A 26,448-nucleotide genomic window follows, 5' to 3' on the forward strand; every position below is an offset into this window, starting at 1 on the left:
ATCTGCTTAGATACCATATTTCTAGGCTTTTCAGGGCCGAGTACAATAACCTCAGTTTGATCTGAATTAAGAAGCAGAAAGTTAGCGGCCATCCAGGTCTTTATGTCTTTAAGACATTCCTGCAGTTTAACTCATTGGTGTGTGTTATCTGGCTTCATGGACAGATAGAGCTGGGTGTCATCTGCATAGCAGTGTAAATGTATGCTATGTCTTCTAATGATGCTGCCTAAGGGAAGCATGTATAATGTAAACAGAATTGGTCCTAGCACTGAACCCTGTGGAACTCCATAATTAACCTCAGTGTGTGAAGAGGACTCTCCATTTACATGCACAAACTGGAGTCTATTAGATAGATATGATACAAACCACTGCAGCACAGTACCTGTAATACCTACAGCATGTTCTAATCGCTCTAATAGGATATTATGGTCGACAGTATCGAACGCTGCACTGAGGTCTAGCAGGACAAGCACAGAGATGAGTCCACTGTCAGAGGCCATAAGAAGATCATTTGTAACCTTCACTAAAGCTGTTTCTGTGCTGTGATGAGCTCTGAAACCTGACTGAAACTCTTCAAATAAACCTCTGCAGATGATCTGTTAGCTGTTTGACAACTACTCTTTCAAGGATGTTTGATAACCTAATTTCCCACGGGATTAATAAAGTATTCTGATTCTGATTCTGATATGAAAGTGTAATGGGGAAGGCTTTAGGACCCAGGGGACCCAATGGAGGGTATAAAAGAGGAAGTAGCAGCAGGTGTTCTTGATTTCCACTGACAAGCGGCTGTGAACAATGGTTGTGTGAGTAGGTGAAGAGCCTGAGAAGTTTTAATTGTCTGCTACACAAACTGTTGTTTTAAACCTCTACAGCAGAGGTTCGAGAAGTGATTTTAGAAGATAAGCCAAGATAAGCCAGGTGTGCAGCAAACACAGTTGTCTGCTGCAGGGCAGGCTGCACATGTGAATTTGTCACTGTTTTTTCCTCCTTTTTGTTGCGTTTTTGGTTTTGGTAGGGTCACCTTTTAAAACTGTTTTTTATGCCGGGTTTGTTTTTATTTCTACTGGGCTGGTGCAATATTAGTTGGGCAATGTGCAATCCCTGAGCTGGGCTCTTACCTTAGGGGAAGTAGGTCTTTTTAGAGGTGCTCCGTGTGGATTTGCAGTGAATAAGTTTTATTAAGAGTGATTTTAGTGCCACCGATTATTGCCTGAACTAAAACACTTAGTGCATGCGATAAGTGTTCTGTTGGGCTCGTATTTATTTGGGGTGGATTTGTTTCTTTTAAAGCAACGAGCATCTGGGACCACCGGGGTAACGCAAGCCCTCAGGTGATGGCTGCATTGCTGGCAGGTTGCACCAAGACTATCTTGTGGTCGTTAGTGACCTTTCCCATTTCGATGTTTTAGGCCTTTTGCAAACCCTTTGTGTTCTTTTAAAATAATAAATTTTAACATATCTGACTGATATTGACCCTCTTGTCCCGTTTATTCTGGGCTCGTTCCTGTGAGAGCTTTGGGCCTGAAAGTTTGCACAAGTAGTATAGAGGCCCTTAGCGGTTATTCGGTGGCTTTTACTCGCTACAAAAGGAAGGTTGGAGATTGGCCTATAATTAGCTAAGACTGCTGGGTCTAGAGATGCTTTTTGAGTAAAGGTTTAACTACAGCCAGCTTGAAGGCCTGTGGTACATAGCCGATCATTAGAGATAGGTTGATCGTATTTAAGATCGAAGCATTAATTAATGGCAGGACTTCTTTGAGCATTTTGTAGGAATGGGGTCTAAAAGACACGTTGATGGTTTGGAGGAAGTAATTATTGAAGTTAACTCAGAAAGATCAATTAGAGAAAAAGAGTCTAACTTAACATCAATGGTACTAAGAGTAGCTGTAGATGATATTACATCTGTGGGATGATTATTGGTCATTTTTTCTATAATGATAAAAATTTTATTTGTGAAGAAGTTCATGAAGTCATTACTAGTTAACGTTAAAGGGATGGTTGGCTCAACAGAGCTCTGACTGTTTGTCAGCCTGGCTACAGAGCTGAAGAGAAACCTGGGGTTGTTCTTATTTTCTTCAATCAGTGATGAATAGTAAGATGTTCTGGCTTTGCGGAGGGCTTTCTTATAAAGCAACAAACTATTTCTCCAGGCTAAATGATGATCCTCTAAATTTGTGACACGCCATTTCCTCTCCAGATTACGAGTCATCTGCTTTAGGCTACGTGTTTGAGAATTATACCACGGAGTCAGGTACTTCTGATTAGAGACCTTAGTTTTCACAGGAGCTACAGTATCCAGAGTCGTACGTAGTGAGGAGGTAAAATTATTAACAAGATGATCGACCTCTGTTGGAGTAGCGTTCAGGTAGCTGCTCTGCTCTGTGTTGGTACAGGGCATTGAAGATGATAACAGTGGGTGGATTATATTCTTAAACTTAGTTACAGCGCTTTCAGAAAGACATCTACTGTGATAAAGTCTACTCTCCACCGCGGTGTAATCAATTATTGTAAATGTAAATGTTATCAGGAAATGATCAGACAGGAGAGGGTTTTCAGGAAACACTGTTAAATGTTCAGTTTCTATGCCATATGTTAAAACAAGATCTAGAGTGTGATTAAAGTGGTGGGTGGGTTCTTTTACATTTTGACAGAAACCAATTGAGTCTAATAACAGATTAAATGCCATGTTGAGGCTGTCATTCTTAGCATCTACATGGATGTTAAAATCACCCACAATAATTATTTTATCTGAGCTCAGAACTAAATTAGATATAAAGTCTGAGAAATCAGACAGAAACTCTGTGTAAGGCCCAGGTGGACGATAGATGATAACAAGTAAGACTGGTTTCTGAGTTTTACAGCTGGGGTGGACGAGGCTAAGCATCAGGCTTTCAAATGAATTAAAAGTCTGTCTGGGTCTTTGGTTGATTAATAGGCTGGTGTGAAAAATTGCTGCCACACCGCCCCCTCGGCCTGTGCTTCGAGATTTCTGGTAGTTAGAATGACTCGGGGGTGTTGATTCATTTAAACTAACATAATCATCCTGCTGCAACCAGGTTTCTGTAAGGCAGAGTAAATCGATTTGTTGATCAATTATTAAGTCATGTACTAACAGAGACTTGGAGGAGAGAGACCTAATATTTAATAATCCACATTTCACTGTTTTACTCTTTGGTTCAGATGTGGATACTGTATTGTTCTTTCTTTGTAATTGTTTATGTTTAAGTTGTTTGTTGATGGTTTTTAGTTTGTTTTTTGTCTGTTTGGGAGCTGACACAGTCTCTATGGAGATGGGTTTTTTGGGGGGGGGGGTAGCAGGAGGAGAGAAGCTGCAGAGAGGTGTGTAAGACTGCAACTCTGCTTCCTGGTCCCAACTCTGGATAGTCATATTTTGGGGGGTTTAATAAATTTGTCCATATTTCTAGAAATGAGAGCTGCTCCATCCAAAGTGGGATGGATGCCGTCTCTCCTAACAAGACCAGGTTTCCTCCTTTAAAGTCTATGATGTTACGCAAGAGCACTGTTTAAAATAAAGAGCACAGTACTGTGACTCTTCAACTGTGCTTCTTAAGCCCTTACCATCATGTGATTTAAATCTCATCTCCTGGACAAAGTAAATACTCCTGCCCTCTTTACTCATATGGATTCCTGTTTGATTGAATCCATTCTGACTTTCTCTTTTGTGTGCAGGTACAAGTCAGTGAACCTAAGAAGCAGACTAAGAGACTGCGTGTATAGTCAGAGTGTGCAGCAAAATGGCCTTCGTCACCTGTATAAGGCTAGAGGGCCCAGTTTATTCTGGCTGATCCTAACAACACCTTATTAGAAGAGTCTGGGTGTAGACACAGTATACTGACATGCAGTCTTTAAAATAATTCATTATATTCTTAATGTTAATGTTGCTCAGTCCTGTATATTTATTATCTGTTTATTGCATTTGCTTGACTGTTGTGTGATTTTGTATGACAAGAATAAAGATATTGTGGATCTTTGATTTCAGTGATTGCTGTGCACCCATCATAAATTAGATATTTCTTATGATACAAAGATACATTTTCCGCTACACTCAGATCTGAAAGGATTTAAAATACCAAAAACACCTGAATGACTTTGTGTTATGAAAACCCTTTTTTATCCCTAGTTTTCAATTTCTCACCTTTCAATCTGAAGTTTTCAACTTGGTGTAAACTTACAACAAAAGTCAAAAGAATTAAATAGTCCTTCAGTTTCCTGAAGCCTTTACTGCAGACACTAATAAACATTGGCGCGTGCAGGAGATACGTGCGCCCACATGATGACATCAATCTTGGACTCTAGCTCGGATCAATAGTGGCTGATGGTTTTCATAATGAAACTCAATGAGTGAGAGCAGATTGCCTGGTCAATGGTTTAGGGAGGGGCTAAATTGTGTTGTTTTTAACAATTGGTTGTCCGGTCAAGCTACTACCAGGTGGGGGTAAGAATAAGCCAATAGGCGCTACTTGGGGCGTGGCCTAGAAAAGCGTCGGTGCCATCATGCTAGCTGAAGAAGTCCTGTGTAAGTAGCTTTGCGAACTCGTGTACTGAGCGTTTTGGTGTCTTGGCTTTTTTATGCGCGTAGTGTCATTTTTTCCACAGTCACTGGGAAGTAAAATGGAAACAGCAACTTGTGTTTGAGGACGGTGATTTTTGCTTTCGAAAAGGACGTAGGACAGCGGTCTCGGTTTCCTAGCCTGTAAGCTAGCGCGGCCATCACGACCAGAACAACACACACCAAGTCCACAAGTCGGCGTTTGGCAGTTGGACGTTTCTGCCACCATCATGGAGAAGGTAGTTCGCATACCCCATGTTTATTACTGTGGTTTAAGCTGTATAGCTGGTGTTATAAGGCATACAGTAATTGTAAGCCAGCTAACTGATTCTACCGGCTAGCTGCTAGCCACACCTGCTCCTCCTGTTGGTATTCAAGGCCAAGCCGGCATCGATTTGTGCTCTGAGCTGCTCAGCTCTATCCTGCCCATTTGAAACCTCTTGATGGACACTGTGCGATATTGCATCCACTTTGAAGGTTAATGGCGACGTCGAAGGGCGGCAGGTTTGTTGTCGTGAAAGATGAGGTAACGCCCTGAATGCTGTATCCAGTCATCTGCAGGGACCTGTCACCTGCTCAGCAGCATCTGCATTAAGAGGAGCACACCTACGCTCATGTCGGTGGTGATGATTTACACTGTTGCTGTCAGCCGACACGAGTAAACTACAGCAGTCTGACTGCTGAAAGTCAGATGATTTCAGACTTGCGATCTTTGGATGTATGAAGTTGAAGATGAAAGACAAATTAAATGAGAGCTGCAGAGTCTAACGGTCACCTCACCTTCTTTCCACAGGCTGATTTCTTGAAAGGACTTCCTGTCTACAACAAGAGCAACTTCAGCAGGTTTCATGCAGATTCAGTTTGTAAAGCATCTGTAAGTAGCCTTTAAAATCACTTGATGCAGTTCTTTAAAGGTTTGTTCATGTCTAGAAGGCACAGCTCTAATTCACAGCCTCTTTCTGATCTCTCGTATAGAACCGCAGGCCCTCCGTGTACCTACCAACACGCGAATACCCCTCTGAACAGAGTAAGTACAGTTGAAACTGTAAAACTGCTGTGGTGATGTTTTCAAATGCTTACTAACTGTGGCTAAACTAGCACCCTGTGTAATGTGTTTTGTATGTAAAACATCTTGCCTGTGTTTGTTTACAGTCATTGTTACAGAAAAAACCAACATTCTCCTGCGTTACCTCCACCAGCAGTGGGACAAAAAGGTGAGCGTGTGCAGTTCTTTCATTTCTCTCATTTGGCAGAGACCACATCCTCAACTAGGGTTAGGGCTAAGAGTTGACAGTATTTCTTGAAAGAGAATGGCAGATGAAATAAAGATTTAGATTTTAAACTGCAGTTTGGGGAAGGCCTCAGTAAAGAGTGGCAACAGGTACTAATGCAAGAACCTCAATAAATGCTGTGTATAATGTAGGAAGGGAAATATATTGATGGAATTGGCAGGGCCGAGTATGAGCTGCGGTCCCACTCCTGAAATTCAAAAGTCTTTGTAAGGAGTCTTTATTATGTCTCAAATAATCACGTGCTATGAAGCAACTGTTCATCTGTGCTTCTGTCACTGACGTGTTGAAAGAGAGCGAGGCTGTGATTTTGCTGATTCCTGTGTAATCCTGTGTCAAACAGAATGCAGCAAAGAAAAGGGAACAGGAACAAGCTGAGGGTGACAGCCCGGCGCCCCCGAGGAAGATCGCCAGGACAGATAGCCAAGAGATGAACGAGGACTCATAAGTGCGCGTCGTGTGTGTGTGTGTGTGTGTGTGTGTGGGTGGGTATACATGTGTGTTTGCATCAATAGGGTATAGCCAATATAAGCAAAACCATAGGATAATCCCTCCTGCATGCAGACTTCCTGGTTTTTCCTGGACTAGAGCAGGATGTCTTTCCTGGCATGAAGTTAAGTCACTCCAGAGAGAATTGCAGGAAATTCCCACTCACAAAGCCGCCATTTACAGTGTATGAAAATAACGTTGGTAGAAATGATCTCAAGTCGTGGAGGCGAAATCATTACTGGTGTTTTGATTGTGTTGGCTCTTCCCCATGTGGGCCAGTACACATGTATATGTTTGTGTGCATGCTGAGCTGTGAGTGCGGACTGCGAGTGGATGGTAGGATTAAGATGAGACGGACTGGACAGAAAATGTCAGACACTACTCTTAAAAATGTAACTGGTACAAGACTCGTGTAGCCTCTCTGTCGTCCGGACAGTCTGTTCTGATTTGTGAGTATTTTGTTACTGTTTTAATTTTATTTTATGATGTTTTTGTTGTTGTTTGTAAATGGCAATGAGCTTCCTGCCAGCCACAGTGCCCACCATCTCAGTTTCACTGCCCACTCTGCAACCACACGGGGGCATTGCGACTTCTTTTCCACACTGTTTGAATCGACAGAACCAAGAATGCACTGTGAAGAACAGCACAAAGTAGAAGCGACTCTTCCGGACCCCCACCTTTTTAAACGTGTGGCTTCTTTTGTTTGTTTTATGGTGAATATATTAATATCTGTGTTCTATCCTGGGACTCGTGCTTGTAGGATTAATGTTGTGTCGGCGTGGCTGAGAAGCAGCGTCACGTCTAGCACCTCCCTCTGGCTGATCGAGGCGAGTAAGAAGGGGATTCTCTCTCTTTAAGTTTTAGCAGATCTTTCACCGAAAGATGTGAAGAAAAAGAAAGAGCTGTTACGTCTTAATAGGAAAATACAGAAATGTGAGATTTCATTTTTAGTCGCGCAACTTTGGCAACAGCACAGACACTAAAGAGAAATGTCTATAGTAACGTGTGGGAAAGGGAAAAGAATGCATAACGTGTGTAAATAGTTACAGTAGCTTATCCGATTTAGTATCTGTGTGTCTGCCTTTTTGTAAAAGACTACAGAATAAAGTAGAGAAGAGCCCCAGTGTCCAGTGGATGTTATCTTGCCTTGCATGTTACTGTTTCAGTGGCTGGATGTTATAATCCTGGACCAGAAATAAAGTGTTTGGGGGGGGATTTTTGTGTGGAAGGTATTAGCCGAGAGGCCTTAAGACTCGGATCCAGCTCAGGGCCCGGGTCAGCGTTACTGCTCGTCTCATCTTTGTGACAGCTCCAGATGGTTTTTATTTTATTTTTCTCCCTTCTCGATGGAGAGCTGGCTGCTGTGAGCGTTTAGAGTATTATACTTTCAGCCATAGAATGCACAATAAGCATGCACAGCAAAGTGCAGCTGCCATCCTGCCTTGTTCCTTGTATGAGATTCAGTTTGTATTGGTGTCCATGCACCCAAAAAAAAGCTTTTCTTTTTCTGTCCTTTAAAAAAATCGTTCTTATCACTCCCCGGCTGAGTCACGACGTAACCTCCTCTCTTTCCTGTTTTGTGGGTCGACGGTGCGGTCAGTCATCTTCATATCTACACTGTAAATACCCCGTCTTGTTATTTCAAGTATAAAAACCTCATTATGCTTCTGCTCAGACTGTTCTACACCACCCGAAGCCTTGCCCCACATGTGTTAGATCAGATGTTCTTTTTAGCTTTGCTGAAATAAAACTGGATTAAAACACTTTTGGTTTGTGGTACTTCAAAAATGTAAAGAAGCAGTTCACAACACATGGGATGCATTTGAAATAGTTTTATTAACTATTTGTCAGGTCTTACAAAAATATGACAAAATAAATTAAAAGAAATAAATAATCCCATTCCCCAGTATTTTTCTTTAAAAGATCTTTTTTGTACAGTGGTACATTGGAAGAGCGTATGATGTTGTGTAAGTGAGGCTTCCATGAAAATGTCTCGTCTTTGAGGCTCGGGTCGGGCTGTAATGTAGCTGCGGTGAGTCTCGCCTGTTCACATCCACTCTGAAACACAAACATTAATACGTCCATTCAGTCCTTTCCTGCTTATTCCGAATGAGACAGACGATGTCCGAACTTTTCAAAGAAGCTGTTCTGATAACGAGTCCGAGCTTGTGTCCTGATGCAGGCGATGCCTGCGCCGTGACGCTGCCGTTCCTCCAAACGTTACAGATCTCCGTCGCAGAACATGTTTCACTGCAAAAACGAAAAAAGTAACAAGCCGATGTCTGTTGTGATGCTCTTCAGCTTTACCTGAATAAGGTGGGAATGCACACATGGAAGTGACCTCGCTCGGCATCGGCGGAGCTATTCAGCGCACCAGTTCTGCTTCTCTATGGGACTTTTTCAAACGATGGACTCTTACGCACCATGAAGCCACTTATCCCAGAAATCCTGATGCTGCAAGAATATCAAGGGTTTTTAATGAGACTGTGCTCAGCTACGTCGTCACCGTCTCGCTCTGCTGCTCTTAAGATCACACCCTGATGATGTCACGTTTCTCTTAGCCTCGGCCTTCTCCATTTACATTTATAATGAACAGTACCTTCCAAATATTCCTAAAAATGATAACATGACTGCACAGACTATTTCGGTATTGCATTTGATGTCAGTAAGAACTTTTTGCCTCCCGGAAAGAACATTTTTCGTCTCTTCTGCAGGCGTGTGAGCGAAAAATGGACCAGACTTCTAAAACTAACACATTAAAGCTGTAACAGAATACAAAAACCTGTTAAGCCGATGCAGGTCGGGGCAGGTTCTTAACATTAAATAGGAAACAGGCGGTCTGAGAGAGCTGACACTAAAACATAAAGGGAAAGAAAATGCATAGAGTGGATGAGGATGATGCGCTGGAGTTGGGGTTTGAGGTTGGGTTAGTGTCGAGCTTTAGTACTACACGTCAACTTCAACGCTGTGTTATTGCCCAAATCCTCGCCGGAGGTGAACGTGTGGAAATGCATAGTTAATGTTTCCGTATCTCGGCAGTGCGGCGGCTTCTGAATCCTCTCTGTGTCTCATATCATCATAAACTTGTCAGACTGCTTTAATTTTGCTGCCTGTGGTGACTAAATAACCAGCGCCACCTTCTGGAGACCCCGCAGAAGTGAAATACCAGCTAAGGGTAGATGCTGGGCTCATTGAAAATACATGGATCATGCAAACAATATGCAAAGTACAGTACTGTGAAAAAGTTTTAGGTACTCTAAGATGTTTGTATGTTTTTGTAAATCACATGATGCCATCCTGCTTTTTGAAAAATGACGATGACCTAAAATGTATCTTCAGTGGGAAAAGGGAGTCCTGCAACGCATGCATTGGTCCCTGCAGAAGCTCTGTGGTGACATCATCAAGTGAGCCAGTAAATGCATGAAGAGAGACACAGCCCGACTCCAGAGAAGGATTCTGGGTAAGATCTCATAATGACTGAGCGACTGTGTAGTCAAATGAAGCTCCCACTAATGTAGGGTTTTTCTATTTACCGAACTCCTGTCAGGTAAACTGACATCTTTCAAAGTATTCTCACATATTTTAGTGCCTAAAACCTTTATAGAGTACTGTACGTCTTGGGTTAACAGCATAATCTGAAAAGTTCTGCACTGGTTAAAAAAAAGGGAATTTCCATCTTCTGCCAATAAAAACAGCTGTTCAAGAAGAAAAGAAAACGTGAATATTTTGAAAGCTCGTTGCTGCCGACTGCATGCACCATGTGAAAGGGGGAAATGAACAGAAATGCATTTTTTGCATAATGATGAGGCAGGCTGGTGTGGGCCCTCTGTGCCGAGGTGGTTTCTATGCAGGGCGTCAGGCTTTAGTGCAAATGTTACTTCTTTAACTCTGTGCTCGTTTGCCAAGTCTAGCTGGAGTTTGTGGCATGAGGCACCATCTGTGTTTACAAGGCGCTCTACGGACTCGGATGGAGAACAGCATGCAACGGGCATCTCTGCTCCTTTTCCTCGAAAACCGCTCGCTCTTCCAAAATACTGTGATTTTTACGACTTACTAAGCTCGCCGCTTTCTATTGGAGCAAACCGGGTTCTGCAAAGCTCAGACCTCACCTCTGCTTTGAAAATAAAGCTGGTGATACATCAGGGGCGACTGTTAAGGAGGGGCTTATGCGATGATTGACACTTAATAAAAAAACAAAAACACTGACTCATATTGCTTTTCCACTCTTCAGCTTCAGCACGAAAGCGAAGGGCCCAACAACTCGTCGCAGTTTAAAAATGAGACCGATTTCTAACGATCGCTTGTGTGGTGACAGCTAAAAAACACTCAGGAATTATCTGATGTACAATCTCTAATCCGTTCGTACCGCCATGTAAGCTTTTTTTTCCCTTAAACTCCTCCCCTCCACGACAGACTGTTGGTGTGAAGCCACCGAGATGTTTACAATTTCTGACAAGAAGAAATCAGGAAACAAAGCTCTGCTTTAAAGGCGTAAAAATATTAGAAACGCAGCTCATGCATTTCTTTATGTATTGCAGACAAGGAAGAATTTGAATATTTGTGTGTGTGTGTGTGTGTGTGTGTGTGTGTGTGTGTGTGTGTGTGTGTGTGTGTGTGTGTGTGTTCGGTCATGATAGAAGGGCTTTCGTCTTTCTTACAAAGCCTGTTTTTTTTGTTTCTTTCTCTATTTTATTTTTTTTGTCTCGCAGCAGAAAAAGCAAACCAGAACAAGTCTCGCCTCATCAGCTTCTGCTCTCCTGCACCGGCCTGTGACAGCACAGAGGGCAGGTCAGGCCTTCCTCACAGTAAACACGTCACCTGTTCAGGTGAGATGGAACCAAAGACAAGTTGCGCTTTTTTTGTCGTCGTTTTCTAGATTTTAAAACCAGCCGCGTCCAAGTCTGATGAATGTCCGTTCTCTGCGCCTTCCCCTCCGGGTGAGGGGATCTCGTCCGGAACGCCATTCAAGTCAGACCGGGAAGGCTGTCTTTCTGTCGTCAGCGATGATGACCCCTCTCCTGACCTGGGCAGCGGAGCTCCGTTCGTGGAAGTCCCTCCCTCGGATTTCCCAAAGTTAAACAATTTCCCGGGGTTGAAGGCTTTATTGGGTGACTGAGAACGCTCCTGAGAGCTGCTACCTGATAATGACGATGATGACGGCGCCGCTGTCGCCATGGCGCTGGCAGATGTGGTGCCGGCGGCCGCAGAAGCCGCAGCACCTTCCCTCTTATTCTCAGGCGACTTGAGGAATTTGAAGCTCAAGAAGCCGGGCAGTTTTGGCTCGCTGCCCGTGGGTGACTGTGGGGAGCGGGCGCCACCCGAGGAGAACTTGCTCTGCAGCGGGATGATCTGCTTCAGCTTCATCACATTATTATTGGCCAACAGGGAGCTGGGCCTCTTGGGCTTGTCCGACCCGCCGCTCCCTCCTCCGCCTCCACCCCCAGAACGTGATTTGCTGCCGTGACCTTTGTCGTGGTGGTGATCCCCCGAAACGTCGCCTTTGCTGTCGTCCCGCTCCCTCTCCCTGCGAGCCATGTGCTCTGCCTGCCTTTGCCTCTCCTCCTCCTCCCTCTTCCTCCTCTGCAGCTGCTGGTAATGCTGCTGCGCCTGCCGCTCGTGCTTCTGCAGAGGAAGGGAAACGTTCTCACAATGCATTCATAAAGAATCAGCAGTAGTCAACTACTACACTACCGCAGCGCGACTTGTCTAAAAGCCCTTACTGCAGTCAGAATCTTGCATTAGTGCTCCCGGGGCAGCTACAAGCTAATCTCTTTTCCTGTGTTGTGCAGCACAGCTGACAACCTTTACAGTAACAGTCATTTTGCTACAATATCAAAGCAACTTTAGTCATTTATTTCCAAAAAGAAACAACTGCAGTGCTGTAGCATCATAAGGTTAATGAGGGAGACTTTAAAGGGCTTCTTCGAACTCCCTGAAGTCACCTTAAAGGCCTCCCTGCGCTGGTAATCCAGCTTAGCCATCTCCTCTTTGACCCATGTAGGAATGTCGGGAATAGCCACATGGATGATGTATTTCAACAGGATGGCAAAGTGCTGCAAACAGACAGAGAGGTGGAAAACAAGGAAGGTGAAGTCAAACAATTATAAAGTAATTCACATACAGTAAATAGGACACGGTGCCTCAAACGCCCTCTTTAAGCAACTTGTCACTTGAGGTCATTCTTGCAACATTTGGGCTCAAACTTCTTTATCAGGCCAGCACAGAGCTGCAGGCTGTTGACCCCTCTGGATGCAGACGGCCGGCACAGTGAAGCACAGCCTGTTTCTAAATATGTGACAAGCTGTAGCAGCAGCGTTGTGCACAGACGGTTTCAGGCTGGAGAAACTGATCAGGAGGGCTAGCTCTGTGGTCGGCATGAAGCTGGACACTCTGGTGACAGTGGCAGAGAAAAGGACATTAAAGAAACTGCTGGACATTATGAACAATGCTGGGCATCCTCTGCACACGGCCATAAACAATCAGAAGAGTCTGTTCAGTGACAGGTTGCTTCTCCCCAAGACAAGAACTAACAGACTTAAAAACTCCTTTGTCCCACACGCCATCAGACTGTTTAACTCCTCTCTGGAGGGGAGAGGGAGGGGAGACAGGAGGACAAAGGAGGGGGGAACAACTAATGTGTAGTGCCTCTGCACCTCACTGTACAATACCTTGTGCAATACTTTTTGTAAATAGTCAACAGTGCAATAGACTCAATACTTGAAATGTGCAATTCACTTGTATTTTTATTTTTTATTCCTATTTATTCTATTTATCCCCTTTGTATATTTTATTTATATTTGTCTCTGTATTTATATATGTGTGTGTGTGTGTGTGTGTGTGTGTGTGTGTGTGTGTGTGTGTGTGTGTGTGTGTGTGTGTGTGTGTGTGTGTGTGTGTGTGTGTGTGTATATATATATATATATAACAGTTCTGTAACTGTAACTTCGGTCGTTGCTGTGCTTTTTTTGGAAGTCGAATTTCCCAGAGGAACCCACCCGAGGGATTAATAAAGTTCTATCTTATCTTATCTTATCTTTCAGTTCCTTTGTTCACGCGTTTGGAGAGTTAAAACTGGTTTGATGTCATGACTGGCCGCCAATCTCATCTTCCTATTAGTAAACTATTTCCTGGGCTTCTACTTCATTACGTGTCATGAAAGTGAAATCTGTGTTAAACAGTTTACCGACTGATGAAGTGGTTTGAGTAAATGTTCTGTTAAATGTCCGTCCCAGTCTTTACAGGTAGGACAACTGTGTGACGGGAAAAGACTGAAAGAGCGCCGCTGTGTTTCAGACTGAGCAGGAAGTAGCTGCGGTACCTCGAGGATGACGATGGAGATGATGGCCATCTCAGGGCTGAGCCATGGAAAGAGACGCTGTAGCTGACCACACTGACCAATCAGGTAGCAGTTCACTATGATGGCAATCAGGCCCATGGCTTCCATCGCAGTCTGTGAACGGGAAAATAAAAGCTTTCCATTTTTTTCTGACTTTGTGCTTTGCTCTTAAATCAAGTTCAGCCAGACTCTGATTACTGATGAACTTGATTGGTTTGTTAACAGTAATGCCGTTTGTGTGTTAGTCAGCTCCCCATGTTCACACAGTGCATTTCTTACCTGCCACTGGCCGATGCTCTCCACACGGACTCCAAAGGGCCTCTGCAGGCCGGTGCAGAGCTTAAAGGCATCACTGCGGATCTCAATGATGTTGTTGATGAGAGCGCACATGGCAGCCAGAGGAAAGGCAGAGGAGAAGAGCACCACGTAGCCAAACTGGACAAACATCTCCTGGTAGTCTTGGAAAGTGTCCTAAGAAGGACAAAGTGGAGCAATAAGCCAAATGCAGTCTGTACAGTACGTGACTACATGGCTGCTGCGGACGACGCTGCATTTTCTGTGGACTAAACTCATTTGTAGATGAGATATATAAGATATAATAAGATATGGCAGTCATACAAGCATTTATAAGGTCTGTAGGATTCATGTTGTAGTTCTAGGATTCAAAGAGTGACCAGTTTTTAAAGAGAATAACAGAGAACGAGTCGTTCTGCCTGTAAACACCAGATGTTTAGAATGAACTTGTCACGGTCTGCGGAGACAGGCCATGTGGTGTAGGGGTGCAACGATACACAAAATTCACGGTTCGGTTCGATATTTTTTCGATACAAAACAAATGTTCATGCCTTTTTAATTTGTCATTTATTAAAATTATAAATATATATTTTAACTCAAAAGTACAGCTTTTAAATTTAATGTTGCTGAAACAAAAGTAATTAAAAAAATAAATATATCTCAGGGCTCGCAAAATTTCAAAATCCCTGGTAGCCCTTCGGGCAGGGACTCTTCAGTTTTTGGTAGCCCAAAATAAATTTAAGCAGCCCGAATAAAAAAGAGAGCAATTTTTTTGATTGATGTTTTGTCTCCTTTACAATATTATACATTAAAGTATAATATTGTAAAGGAAACAAAACATTAATCAAAAAATTGTTGAAAAACAAATTACAACATTGTATAAAAATGACAATCATCAACTCAAATACTTGGTTCTAATTGAACAGAAATTTCTATGAACTTGTAAGAACTGTGTAGGACATGAATCAGTCTGTGTCAGAGCCTGAATTTGAAATTTCCACTGAAGTCACGGGTAAGAGACAAGTGGAACCAAGATCGAGGCCGTTTGCTTTTTGAAGTTTGCAAAGACTGCTAAATTGTGCCAGTGGTAGTTCACTCTTTGCAACATAGTAGCTGTTCTAAACAGATTTTTCAGGTTTATTTTTAGTATGTTATTTGCAATTGGTGTTTGTTCTGGGAAAGATATTGCAGACTGAGCAATAATGCATTTCTTGCATTTCTCATGGGTTCTAATGGGGGCCTTTCTTAAAATGACTGGTCCCAGTAACAAAGGCACTTGTCGACTCAGAAATCGAGAGAAATCCAACAACACACCCGGCAGAACATTATGTTATTTACACGGGTGCACATAAGTGGTCCACATGTGCGCATTCGCTGTCAAAATAAAAGACGCACCAGATAAGAAATTGCAGCGCGCGTTTGCGTCCATATAAAAAGCTGTTTTTGTCCACTAGAGTGGGATTTTCACGGCACATTCTGCACCACATCTCTGTGCGTTCATCATTTGTTTGAAGCCAGCTCACCTCCTGCAACCACTTTTCCGAGAATACGCGCTTCTTTTGTGGTTCGGACTCCTTCTGACATTTGTTTGGAGGTGGAGGAACACCAAAGTAATTGCTTAAAGGAGCTTCTTCGACATCTTTAAGAGTTCTAAACAAATGTCTGTCCTCCTCCAGAAAATCTTATGTATGCAAACACGCGTTGCAACTTCATATCTTGTGCGCGTTTTTTTTTTTTTTTGACAGCGAATGCGCACCTGCGGACCACTAATGTGCAGCCCTGGTTATTTAGCTCGTCATATTGCAGCCACAGAAATTCTTTTGTCCATGAAACCATAAAGCTGCACTTTCTTTTTGCCTTATAGTCTGATTTGTCATAACTTCTCCGTTTTGTGGTAAGCTTTTCTTTGGCTGTCACTTCTTCACCCTGACCTGTCTTATTTGGCTGAGCAGAACTAAAATATATATCCTGCTGCTTTTACACACACACACACACACACACACACACACACACACACACACACACACACACACACACACACACACACACACCGCTCAGCGATTCTCTGCGCGATCAACCTCTCACATGTTTAAGCTGCGGGAGATTTCACTTGTCATGTTTGCATAGTAAGCTAACGATTAATAAGACGATGTCAGAGGAATTGGTGCGCAAATTATCATCACTCACAGATCAGTGCTGTCGCTCTCTATACACAGTTCGTGCATTGCAAAGTGAAAGCAAAAAAACAAGCGCAAATTCAAACGCGATTTCAATATGTCACATATTGACAGTGGCTCACCGATGCCAATGACATAATTACCCAGCTACATTTCCGAAAGAATGCAAAAGCATTGACATATATTTTTCGTACAATAGCCCGACGGGCAGGGAAGAGATAGATTTTGGTAGCCCCACTGAAAAAATCGCTAGCCCCGGGACGTTGGGCAGGCGATTTTGCGAGCCCTGTATCTGATTGAGGAATCACTCATCTTTGGAAAAGAGAGTTTATTACAGAGAAATGGCTCTTTCCAAAATAAAAGCTATACTATACGCTTCTTCTGGGCTATATTCTCAGCAGCACATTGTAGCGGGTCAGGGCTGTTCGGGGTTCTGTTTGTACAGTTATGTTTTGTTTATGTTGCCATAGTGACGGGTGACGCCCTCTCGCTGCGACGGTGTGTCCTTCCGGGGTCAGAGGGCGCCCTGTGTGTTGTTGTTGTTGCTGTGCGGTTGCCGCGCTGAGCAGTTAGCTAGCGGCAGTGTTCTTCTGCAGATGTCAATAAACGGCTGTGCTCCCCGGTTAGCTCACGGGAAGCAAGACCAAACGACACCTCCGTCTCCTCCTTGTCTGAGCTCGCCACAATATTAAACATATCAGGTCCCCATAAGGAGAATCCTGTGCTAACGGCTGTCTAAATGACTCGGGTAAAGTTTGTAGCATGCTTGTTGTTTTTGTCTGCTTCCACTTGTCTTTGCACTAGGATGATGTCAGCGTAAATGTGCAGTCATATTCGTTGTGTTCCCACTAGTGCTGTCAGCGTTAATCTCGTTGAAATGACGTTAACGCCACAACACGGCAAATATCCGTTAACGAGCTACCCCTGATCACCCCGCGTGGGGCTAGACGGCTAACAAGTTAACGAGCTAACTGCGCTAACACACTAGTTCCCACCCATGTAATTGAGCATTGCGTGGCACATCCAACATACTGTTTTACTTTAGTCCATGAAGCGCTTACCTTCAGGGTCATACGTCACATGAAAACCAAAATAGTTCCAAAGGCCAGATCTGAATGAGGGTGGGGGAGGTTCAATTTGCCATGTTACAAGGAGAGCTTAACTTCTGTCTGCTAGCTTGCCCTGCGCTCTTCCTTCTGACGATGCTGTCTGTGTTGAATGCTCAGTGGATCTGCGCTCGACAGTGCAGCCTAGGCGGAGTAGTCGAACGCAGATCCACTGAGCGCTCAACACAGACAGCATCGTCAGAAGGAAAGTTGATAAAATAAATTACAAATTTTGTATTGTTCGATACATATGCGTACCGAACCGAAAGCACTGTATCGAACGGTTCAATATCGTTGCACCCCTAATGTGGTGGTGTGTGTGATGGACCCAGGTGCGTACACGGGAGTGAACTTAACAGAAAGCGAGCCTTTATTATGGCTGAAGACAAAGTGAACAAACAAAGCAGGGATAGCGTGACTAAACTAGACTATAACTAAACTGGGAAAACTAGTACTGTGACAAACTAAGAAGACTCAGAGACTATGGTGATAACTGCAAAGACTGACCATGAAAACATGGAGGTGGGAACACAGACGACATGACACAGACTGAATGAAACACAGAGGCTGTATCCCGATTCAGGGTCTGCAGCCTTAAAGGCCGCATTGTAAGGCCGATTACGTCACATTGACGCAACGAAGGCTGTCCCAATTCAAAGGCTGCTCGAAATGCGGCCCTCAAATGCGTCCTTCATTTCCCTGAATTTTAAGGACGTGGCGGTGAAGACTTCGTGGCCCAACATATCCCAGAATGCATAGCACGGCGGTGGGTGTGGATAATTTTGCCGAAAAAAAACAACAGATGAGGGGCGGCCGAAGAGTAAACTGTTAACGACCCAGGAAACTTTGGCTTACATCCACCGAGGTCTGCGGGGATGATTATCACACAGTCAACATCTGGTACTTATAAAGTACCGATTTTATAAGGTTCAAAATATCACATCACATTTGACTTGATTGATCTGAACCTCAGTGATAATAATGCTGCACTGAGCATGTAAAACTATGCAGGCATATAGTGATTGTAAATATCACGTTACTCAGTCACCTCTGATCACGTCTTCAAATGAGGTCAAACTTTCAAGAAAATCTCTGATCTTTAAAACGATACTAAATATCACACTACAGTTTGGGTCCAAATATGTCACATTTGACCTCTGACCTCACTTGCATTTCCCTTCTGTCAGTAGTCTAAGGAGCTTGGAAAGACCTCTCATCTGAGAAGCTTCTTCAGTTCTAAATGCGACTGGTGGAGAATCTCAGATTTAAGCCCTGTGGGAGTGTCCCAAAGAGTGCCATGGACCCCCTATTGATCCTCTACCCAATCACAATCAGCCAAGGTGTCAGTTGAGCCGTACGTGCAGGGTGAGTACATATGTGCACTTACGGAGTACGTCTGCATGCAGCTCTCCATCTCCGCCTGAGTGAGCGTGGTGCTCTCTCTCTCCTCGGGGGGATCCATCCACGATTCCCTTTTCGTTTTCGGCTCGACCCTCTCGGCGCTCCGGCCTCTTCTTCTGTGACGCAGCGACGCGCTGCTCTCAGATCCAGAAGGCAGCGGGCTGGCGGCGGCGGCAGCATCAGCGGCCTCAGCCCTGCCCCCGCTCGAGTCCTTCACATCATGAATTCCGTTGTCGTCGTCGTCGTCGCACATTTCGAACATCGAGGCCGGGTCCATTCCCTTTTCCACCATGGTGGGGCTTCCCTCCTCCAGAAAGCTGCTGTCCACAGGGGGCCCACTGCACGCCGCCTTTCTGTCCACCTTAACCACGACATCGCTGATCAGTTACATGATTCAACCTCTAAAGCGTGAACGTGCTAACGCTGGTCACGCGGCACTGTACCTTCTCTATGAAGCTCACTTTCCTCAGCTTCAAGCCGCAGTCGATCAAACTTTCCTCCTCCGTCTCTCCTTCGCTGAACCTCCCGCTGTCAGCCTCGTCCTTCTCAGCTCCCTCCTCCTCATCAGGCACTCCACATCCTCCGTTCAGACACTTCTTTTCCCTGAGAGCAGGTGAAGAGACAGATAAACGTCAGAGTAACTGTGTGCCAACCTGTTCTGGCGGTCTGTGCACTCGGTGTCTGATAGCTATGAATCATAACTGCATGCGGTGCGTGAACAATAGCGGAGGACGATAAAGTGTCGTTCTGTCTGCAGCCGAGCGGCTCTGCTTGTAGTGACTAACGCAGTAAGTGTTGGTGTGAATGACAGCTAAACACATGAACGTCACGGATCTTTCAGCACACGCTTTCTTTACTGCATCATCTTTACTGAACGGCTCAGAGCACCACCTTCTTTCTGGCTGCCCCACTCCAGGCCTGGTGCCCCTCAGTCCGGGTCCTGGCATGGTCTGGTCAGTGGGAGACGCCATGGCTTTTCCAGCTGCCAGCCGGGCGTATTTCAGCAGCACTGAGAGCAGCAGGTCCCACACGGCTCGCAGCGTAAGCTCTCCCAGCTTGTGACGCTCATACAGGTAAGGCTGCAGCACCTCCTTAACGTTTTGAAGGAACTGGCGTATGATGAGTAGAGTGGCCAGCATCTGACAAACACAAGGCAGAGAAACAGCTGCAGCACCCACAGATCACAGCGCACTGATTGGAGCATTTAAAAGAAACAAGACAGGATAGATGACAGTGGACAGAGCGCAGGAGGAGCAGCGAGAGAGGACTTAATAAAATAAGGTGAAAACATTTAAAATAAAGAGACATGTATGCAGACTGTGTGCTCAAGGCAAGCTCCGCCTGAATGGTTCCCTATTCCAAGCAGTAGGAGGGACCCTGTAATCGGGGGTCCTGAGGTGTTAGGCAGCAATCGCTGTGTCACATTCGAACTCTAAAAAGCACAGCAGCCTCTCACCTACAGACCTCGCTGCACACGGCAGACACGAACGAACCAACTAAACTGCTCCACCAAGCCGAGACACAAAGCGACGCACAATAATTACACCTCCGCCCTGTGACAGGCTCGAGTGAAAAGTTCATCAGTCTTGAAACTAAAGTTTCTTTAGACGCAGCAGTCAAGACGTGCGACGGGCTTATTTGTGGACAGCTGACTAGAAACTTCAAAGTTGTCATGTTTTCCCGGCTCTGTCACGGACGCTTCATGCAACAGGAGACGCTGCGGCACCCACGGCCCGGTCCCTCGTCCAAATACTTTGACCTGTGGGCGAACGGGAGGCGTCCAGAACAGGAACTGACGGGAAGCAGAACGGCTACAAATAAAATCTCATGCTGAGTCCAACACAGACACAGTTCTTTGTTTCTGAAAAAGTCATCTGGAAGAAGACATATACATTATGCGTGACAATAAGTACAGAGATTAAGATTAAACGGGTAACTGAACACAACTATACTCTTATCATTTTGGGATTCATTACCATTTTTTAATAAACCTTCATGTGAACGTGTCTCTGTGCACAAAGTATTTATTTAGCTTTACAAAATAAAGTTTCTTAAGAGTTTAATCTGGTCAAACTCAGTGATCTCCTGGTTTCTACAACAAAAAATGTTTCTTTGTTTCTCTGATCTTGTCAATAAGCACAGAAAAAGAAACCGAGTTGCATCAAACCATAACTGAGCTTTAACAGTCAAAGCCAAGAGTTTAATATGTCTTCAATCATATAATACACACACGCAGAGGTTAGACAGCGACTGCATCACCACAAAGCTCACGATCCATTGTTGCCTTTAATCTGAAAGCAGCTCCTTCAGGTCAAACGCTGATGCACAACACGCTGCGCAGAAGATGCTACAGCACAGAAACAGAGAGCATACAGGACATAATCAATAATGGACAGCACAGGGACTGAGAGGCGGAGACGCTGCTCTCTGATTGCTAACATCTCAGTCACGTAACAGCTGACGTCTCTCTCATCAACTGGAAACAAGAAAAGTCTCACGTGTTTTAAATGCTTTTAGCCTTTCATGGTACTTCCAGTAAATCAGAAAGCTTTACCGACATGTGGAGAGCCTGAGCTGTGCTGGTGTAAACTGGGAAAACTGGGAAGTCAGCTGACATCGAGAGTCCGAAAGGTGGAGCAGATGGTGAGAAGCTGAGGGACAAGATGACTCACAGAGGGAAAAAAGCCCAAGAAAGAAATCCACAATTCCCATCACAAGGAATACCAGGAAGACCGATCTTCAGATGAAAGGACCCAATAGAAGAAGTAAGAAGAGGCGCGTTTTGAGAGTTGATGTCATTGAATATAAAGTTGGTTTTAGATAATCAGACAGTATCTGCTGACAGCTACAAAGTCCCAAGTCTCCCAAATACAGAGATGTAATGAAAACAGCCCTGCAGCCATTTAACAGCGTGGAGGTTTGGAGCTCCAGCACACGTTCTTTCCAAGCACACCTGCTCACCGATTGGCACCAAGCTGGCATGCAAAGGCATAACGGAGGTGGTCAGAAACAGACCTCTGACCTTCCCTATGCGTAACAGGGATCGTACTTTGTTCCCGAGCAAAGCCCTGAAGAACCAGGGAACAGAGACCACCAGCATCTTGATCTTCAGGGAGACGTGAGGCAGCACATTGACCCGGACCTGCCGCTGCAGACTCCTGATCAGAGACAACACCAGCAGCATCTTCCACAAACGGACAAACGCACGGATGTGCGGATTAATGACGACGTCGGCGAGTGAGTGCGAGTGTCTGAGCGGCGGAAACGTCTCACCTCTTTCAGGCGCTCCATGTCTTTGAGGTAGAATCCGATGTAAAAAAGGCTGAGATAGGAATTTACAAACTGAAACTGCAAGAGACAGAAAGGCCAGGTGTGATTAAACAGGAAGAGGAATTAGCTCCACCCAATCCCACAGCAAAGGACGACACTTACAAGAACCATTTTGATGATGAGATTTTTCTCATAGGCACTCTGGAGTCTATAGTTTTCTGTGGAAACACAACATCAGCGTAACACACCTGGCGAGCCATTAAAAACATGCAGCACAGTAAAAGCTTCAATCATTGACTGCTTAATTAGTAACTAATGAACCGTAGAGCTTCACCCCTTTATTTGAGCGCTCAAAGCACTTCTACACACACTCACACACACACACTCACACACTCACACACACACACACTCACACACACTCACACTCACACACACACACACTCACACACAAACACACACACTCACACTCACACACACACTCACACTCACACACACACTCACACACTCACACACACACTCACACACACACACTCACACACACTCACACACACACACTCGCACACACACACACACACTCACTCACACACACACACTCACACACACACACACACACACTCACACACTCACACACACACTCACACACACACACACACTCACACACACACACTCGCACACTCACACACACACTCACACACACACACACACTCACACACACACACACACTCACTCACACACACACACTCGCACACACACACACTCGCACACTCACACACTCGCACACTCACACACACACTCACACTCACACACACTCACACACACACACTCACACACACACACACACACTCACACACTCACTCACACACACACACACACACACTCACACACTCACACACACACTCACACACACACTCACACACTCACACACACACTGATGGACACATCGTGTCCAGACCGCAGGAACCTTCTGATTCGTGCGGCCTGCTCGACCTCTCGAGCCACAGCCAGCTCAGCGCTCAAAAGGAATTGCCAGCGATCCATAACTAATATTAATAACTAATATTAAGGACGCGACTTTCAGGAGATCATCTTGAGTAAGAGACGCTCTGCTCTGAATCTGCGGTTACGTTTTGCCGGCCTAGAAGCTCGGCGCTCACCCATGTCATTGAGCCAGCAGGCGATCTTCCTGTACACCTCATCACACGCAGTCACAGTGATAGCGAGCATGATTTTGGGGATGAAGCGAGCCAGCCGAGGCATTTCCTTGATCCCCATCACAAACTCCTGCAGAGACACAAATACAACTTCTCAGCCCCCAAAGGCAATAAACACTCCCATTCTATGAAGCGTGGAGTCTATTTGTTTATTATTAGTTACTGTCTGTGGTTTTTGGTTTCGTAGCTTCTTTAAAATGCTTCATTACGTCAAACTCTAAAAGAAATCTGACAAAAGAAGATGATTTTCTTGCGTTAAATTTGCTGCTGTATTCATCAAAGCGGGACACAACAAAGAGAACAGATGCTGACAGCTGGACTGACCTGCAGCTCAAAGCAGATGAGCATGACCAGGAAGACAAAACAGAGACAGAGGATACAGATGGGCAGGCTGACCAGCCACCTGAATAGACGCCTCCGCCACGGAGGATAGTAGAACTCCTCGCATCCCGTTATAGGACTGCAGCGCTTGATTCCCTGCAGACAGAGGATATGAAACAGCGTAAAGAGGAGAGGCTGGAGGGAAAACGCACAAAGCACTCATTTGAGTTCTCAAAGGTAAAATGTGAAGCGGAGCCTTCAGCCAGCCGTCACACAGGAGACTCGCTGCCTTTGTTGTTGGCTTTAAATGCTCCTTTTTGATAAAGACAATATTTTAGGGGTGGGTCAGGAGACCCTGGACCCCACATTAGTGACGCTGTTAGATAATCACAGTAACATATTTGTTTTGTGCTTTTTCTCCTCTTTGCATTTGCACATGAAGAAGCACGTTTCACATAAACGGACTGTTTTCTACTCTCACTGCTCAAAGCACTTTAAACAACTCGCCTCATTGACTCACATCGACACTGTGGTGAAGTTCTCCTTCTTTCAGCTGAGGCAGCCGTCAAACATTAAACCCGTCCTGTTGACACTCTGATCTGAGCATTTACTGCAATTCATTGGCTTCCATTAAGTTTTGAACCCATTTTAAAATTCTTGTATTTGTTTTTAAGTCTTAATGGTCTCGCTTCTTATTATTTGTCTGAGCTGCTTCACCCTTACGTGCCGTCTCGTGCTCTTAGATCAGCTAGCTGTCCCAGAAACATTTTAGAAACCCCGAGGAGACCGAGTCTTTGCAGCTTTGTCTCCCAAAATGTGGAATGAGCTTCCTCTGGAGCTCAGGCAGGCTCCATCCCTCGCTGCTTTTAAAGCTCATTTAAAAACACACCTGTCCTCCTCGGCCCGTGTGAGTTGTCGTCTTTGTTTTTGCCCTGTGTACCCATTTATTCTTTTGTTCTCTTAGTTTGGTACAGCACGTTGATCAGCTGTGATGTTGTTTTTGAAGTGAAATTCTCACAAACACTGTTTATGCTTTTTGTACTGAAGTGCTTTCTATCTAACAGTCATACTTCATTATTTTCTTTCCCGAGGATTCGGCTGCAGGCTGGAGCAGCCAGCGATCAAACCACCGACCCTGCGATTAGTGGACGACCTGCTCGACTCCTGAGCTACAGCCACCCCAATCAATCAATCAATCAATCAATCAATCAATCCTCAGTTCCACTTCTGACATCTCCTTGTAGTGGAAGAGTAACTAAAGCTGTTCCCAAAGTACATAATTAAAGTTTTTGTGAATAAAGCAGAAGAAAAAAGGAAACTGTGCAGCTGTCAGCATCATTCTGATTCGCTCGCTATCATTGGTGAGCATTTAACAACAGGTCGTCTATTTTCAGCTGTAGTCCTGCAGGGATGTTTTCCCATAACAAGGACAGCATGTAACCAGTTTCTCCAGTGTGTTATACTGGGAGCTTCTTCATTTTTAAATATTATCTGGATATTTGCCCACTATAGAGCAAATATCACTCAGCTTCCTTACACGTTGGACTATTTGTTGCTCCATGCTCTGCTTTAAATCTGTCCTCCTGTTTCTCATCAGCTATAACTGAACTGAATCCACATCGTTCGCCTTTAATTCCTGTTGCAAAGCTTTGTTCAGTGTTACTCTGCTGCATTGTCTTTATCTGACGCTGTAAAGCACCTTGACTGAATCAGAGTTTAATTTCTCTCACCCGGAACTGAGGCCGTGGTTCCTCCAGGGACTCCGCAGGCGCGTCCAGCGTTCCCCACTTATACGCCAGCTCCGCCCCCCTCCGCTTCCACCGCTCCAGAAACAGAGTGGCCCACACCACATTGAAGAGGGCAAACACCACGCAGCAGATGTCCCGGCTCGTCTGAGGCAAGCATGCAGACATTTATCGGTTTGACTGGGCGGTGTCATTGTTTCCTTTTCCTACACAAGCACACGGCTCATCTCTGCTCACCTGATCGGACTCGGTGAGCATCCAAAGCACGAAACCGATCACGGCGGGATATAACATGGAGGTGGTGTAGAAACCCAGCCAGGCAAAATACATGGCAATCTTCACCCCGAAGTAGTCACAGATATCATCTGTTTGTGAGATCGATAAGATAACAGTGAGGCAAACAGCAAAGTCAGAGATGGAAACAGCGTAAAAGCGAGCTTTGATTTATTAACCTAACGGCTGCTTCTCACAAACAGCCTGGACCCAAGACTTCATCAGCTGGCTGAGGATCCTCTGCTCATGCAGAGGGAACACCTGCTGGATCACACCTCTCGCACTCAGCTCCGGGACTGCAGAGAGTAAAGCGAGCAGCAAAACATATTTAAGCAGATGATTTACTTTATTTAGTTAGAGAGAGAAGCACTCGAGGAGAGGAAACCATCAATCACACACGCCGCGGCCTGCTGAAGACAACGGAGCTTTTAGCTCTGATCACTTACTGATTGGCTGGCCTTCCAGGAAGCTGATGTTATGAAGCACCTCCCCTTGTTTGGCACGTAGGTTGTCCAGCCAGTATTTAATGATGCTCTGCCTCTCCTGCAGCCACCGGGAAGAGGAGGAGGAGGAAGCAACGTGAGAAAAACTTTTCCCAGTGTAGGTACCTGGGAATAACTGGAGTCGCACTGACCTGCGAGGTGAAGAAGCACAGCTCGCTCTCGATGTTCTCGTAGATGTAGTCCTCCTCGCAGGAGAAGCTCCGTGTTCCTCCGCCAAACTCGGGCTTCACTGCTTTCCTCAGTCCCATTTCCTCGGCGCCTCGCAGCAAACTGCACGACAACATCGGGCAGGTTTTTTTAAGCCGGCCTCAGACGCCCACGCTACACGTGTAATCTGTGTCATCTGCAGTGCATTAATCTCGTCTAATTAAATCTTTTGTTTCTAATTGCCTACGCGGCGACGCCCGGGCTCTCACTCTGCTGGTGGTAACACCGCACATTATGGAGGCGGCGAGAGGAATAA

The 26,448-nt window shown here is 45.0% G+C and overlaps 2 protein-coding genes across 4 annotated transcripts in view; one reads left to right on the forward strand and one right to left on the reverse strand.

The window, feature by feature from the left end:
• The first annotated feature begins 4,491 nt into the window (after window positions 1–4,491).
• Window positions 4,492–8,070, forward strand: dda1 (DET1 and DDB1 associated 1). Of its 2 annotated transcripts, XM_080886746.1 has the most exons (6): window positions 4,492–4,537; window positions 4,618–4,809; window positions 5,364–5,444; window positions 5,546–5,597; window positions 5,723–5,784; window positions 6,203–8,070. In XM_080886746.1, the coding sequence occupies exons 2-6, from the start codon at window positions 4,801–4,803 to the stop codon at window positions 6,305–6,307; spliced, it is 309 nt and encodes a 102-aa protein (XP_080742872.1). In that variant the 5' UTR covers window positions 4,492–4,537; window positions 4,618–4,800; the 3' UTR covers window positions 6,308–8,070. The 2 variants fall into 2 exon arrangements, with proteins under 2 accessions (XP_080742872.1, XP_080742871.1); XM_080886745.1 differs by having other exon boundaries at window positions 4,494–4,809.
• Window positions 8,071–10,897: 2,827 nt separating this feature from the next.
• The window catches only part of ano8b (anoctamin 8b), a 39,892-nt gene continuing 24,341 nt past the window's right edge, over window positions 10,898–26,448 (reverse strand). The window contains exons 4-20 of one of the 2 annotated variants that reach the window (XM_080886743.1): window positions 26,117–26,255; window positions 25,929–26,025; window positions 25,662–25,778; window positions 25,447–25,574; window positions 25,195–25,356; window positions 23,468–23,620; window positions 23,087–23,213; window positions 22,095–22,150; window positions 21,936–22,010; window positions 21,712–21,846; window positions 19,554–19,801; window positions 19,106–19,265; window positions 18,649–19,023; window positions 13,964–14,155; window positions 13,667–13,798; window positions 12,291–12,401; window positions 10,898–11,970 (exon numbers count right to left, since the gene is read on the reverse strand). In XM_080886743.1, coding sequence (XP_080742869.1) covers window positions 11,221–11,970; window positions 12,291–12,401; window positions 13,667–13,798; window positions 13,964–14,155; window positions 18,649–19,023; window positions 19,106–19,265; window positions 19,554–19,801; window positions 21,712–21,846; window positions 21,936–22,010; window positions 22,095–22,150; window positions 23,087–23,213; window positions 23,468–23,620; window positions 25,195–25,356; window positions 25,447–25,574; window positions 25,662–25,778; window positions 25,929–26,025; window positions 26,117–26,255 — 3,157 coding nt within the window. In that variant the 3' untranslated portion in view covers window positions 10,898–11,220. The remainder of the gene's footprint in view (window positions 11,971–12,290; window positions 12,402–13,666; window positions 13,799–13,963; window positions 14,156–18,648; window positions 19,024–19,105; window positions 19,266–19,553; window positions 19,802–21,711; window positions 21,847–21,935; window positions 22,011–22,094; window positions 22,151–23,086; window positions 23,214–23,467; window positions 23,621–25,194; window positions 25,357–25,446; window positions 25,575–25,661; window positions 25,779–25,928; window positions 26,026–26,116; window positions 26,256–26,448) is intronic. The other variant, XM_080886744.1, reaches the window with a different exon arrangement.

The sequence above is a fragment of the Rhamphochromis sp. 'chilingali' genome (assembly GCF_963969265.1).
Source record: "Rhamphochromis sp. 'chilingali' genome assembly, chromosome: 7".
NCBI lineage: Eukaryota > Metazoa > Chordata > Actinopteri > Cichliformes > Cichlidae > Rhamphochromis > Rhamphochromis sp. 'chilingali'.

What these genes read in the sequence shown, in the direction of transcription:
- dda1 (XM_080886746.1), top strand. An exon ending in ATTCAGTTTGTAAAGCATCT is followed by an intron (nt 5,445 to 5,545) that starts GTAAGTAGCCTT and finishes TCTCTCGTATAG; the next exon opens with AACCGCAGGCCCTCCGTGTA. An exon ending in ACCAGCAGTGGGACAAAAAG is followed by an intron (nt 5,785 to 6,202) that starts GTGAGCGTGTGC and finishes TGTGTCAAACAG; the next exon opens with AATGCAGCAAAGAAAAGGGA.